A 769-nucleotide genomic window follows, 5' to 3' on the forward strand; every position below is an offset into this window, starting at 1 on the left:
GTATAACAGCTACGAGGAAACTCTTATATCGAACTGTACGATTCGTACATATTAGTTAAAGAGCAAACGAGTGAGAAAATCGCGAGGAAGATAGTAGTTTGTTATCTAATGCATTTGATGAATCGTTAGATGGAGTAAAACATCAGCACAAAGAGCTTTGCGCGGGTACAGAGAAGATGAGAGGATGTCTCACACGCAGGACACTGACTCAGTGTCACTGAGGACACTGAGGTTACGGTTCGCTGTTTTGTTACAGAAAGATGTGGAAATCGATGCATGGTTGCTGTCTATATGGACTTTGGCCGTCCATTCTTGCACAGCACTCGCCCATCACGACTACTCTCATTTCCTCTGTGGAGTTTAGACGTTGGTCACGTTTCCTTTGTTGTTGAGTAACCCCTCTCAACATATGGCGATCGTACTTCACTTCATCCTACTTGTGACAGCGATAGCCACAGCCGTGGATGGTACCATCAGAGAGGCTAAGACCACGATGTTGAGGGTGGACGGTAACCTCGTGGAGATACCACTCTCGCCCGGAGGGCCCTACAACACCAGTGGTGGTCCGATCATTGATGATCCCCGCGTTATCAATGTAGCCACTGATTGTGATAGAGCATTCGGTGATCCCTAGTGCGGCGCCCAGGTACACTTGGTTCCTCATACCCACAACGACCCTGGATGGTTGAAACTGTGGACAGTACTTCACTGGTAGATACTCCAGGAGGATTCTTCCTAGACGCACTAACTGGTGGGGGAATTTCCGCCG

The 769-nt window shown here is 48.4% G+C and overlaps 1 protein-coding gene across 1 annotated transcript; it reads left to right on the top strand.

Moving 5' to 3' along the window:
* Nucleotides 1–409: 409 nt before the first annotated feature.
* Pmar_PMAR016832 (hypothetical protein) lies at nucleotides 410–595 on the top strand (the record flags this gene model as incomplete). The annotated part of the gene is made up of 1 exon (XM_002767989.1): nucleotides 410–595. A coding segment is annotated over one exon (186 nt), but the record flags the coding sequence as incomplete, so codon positions are not given.
* Nucleotides 596–769: the final 174 nt, after the last annotated feature.

This window comes from Perkinsus marinus, assembly GCF_000006405.1.
Source record: "Perkinsus marinus ATCC 50983 genomic scaffold scf_1104296969230, whole genome shotgun sequence".
Taxonomy (NCBI): Eukaryota; Perkinsozoa; order Perkinsida; family Perkinsidae; genus Perkinsus; species Perkinsus marinus.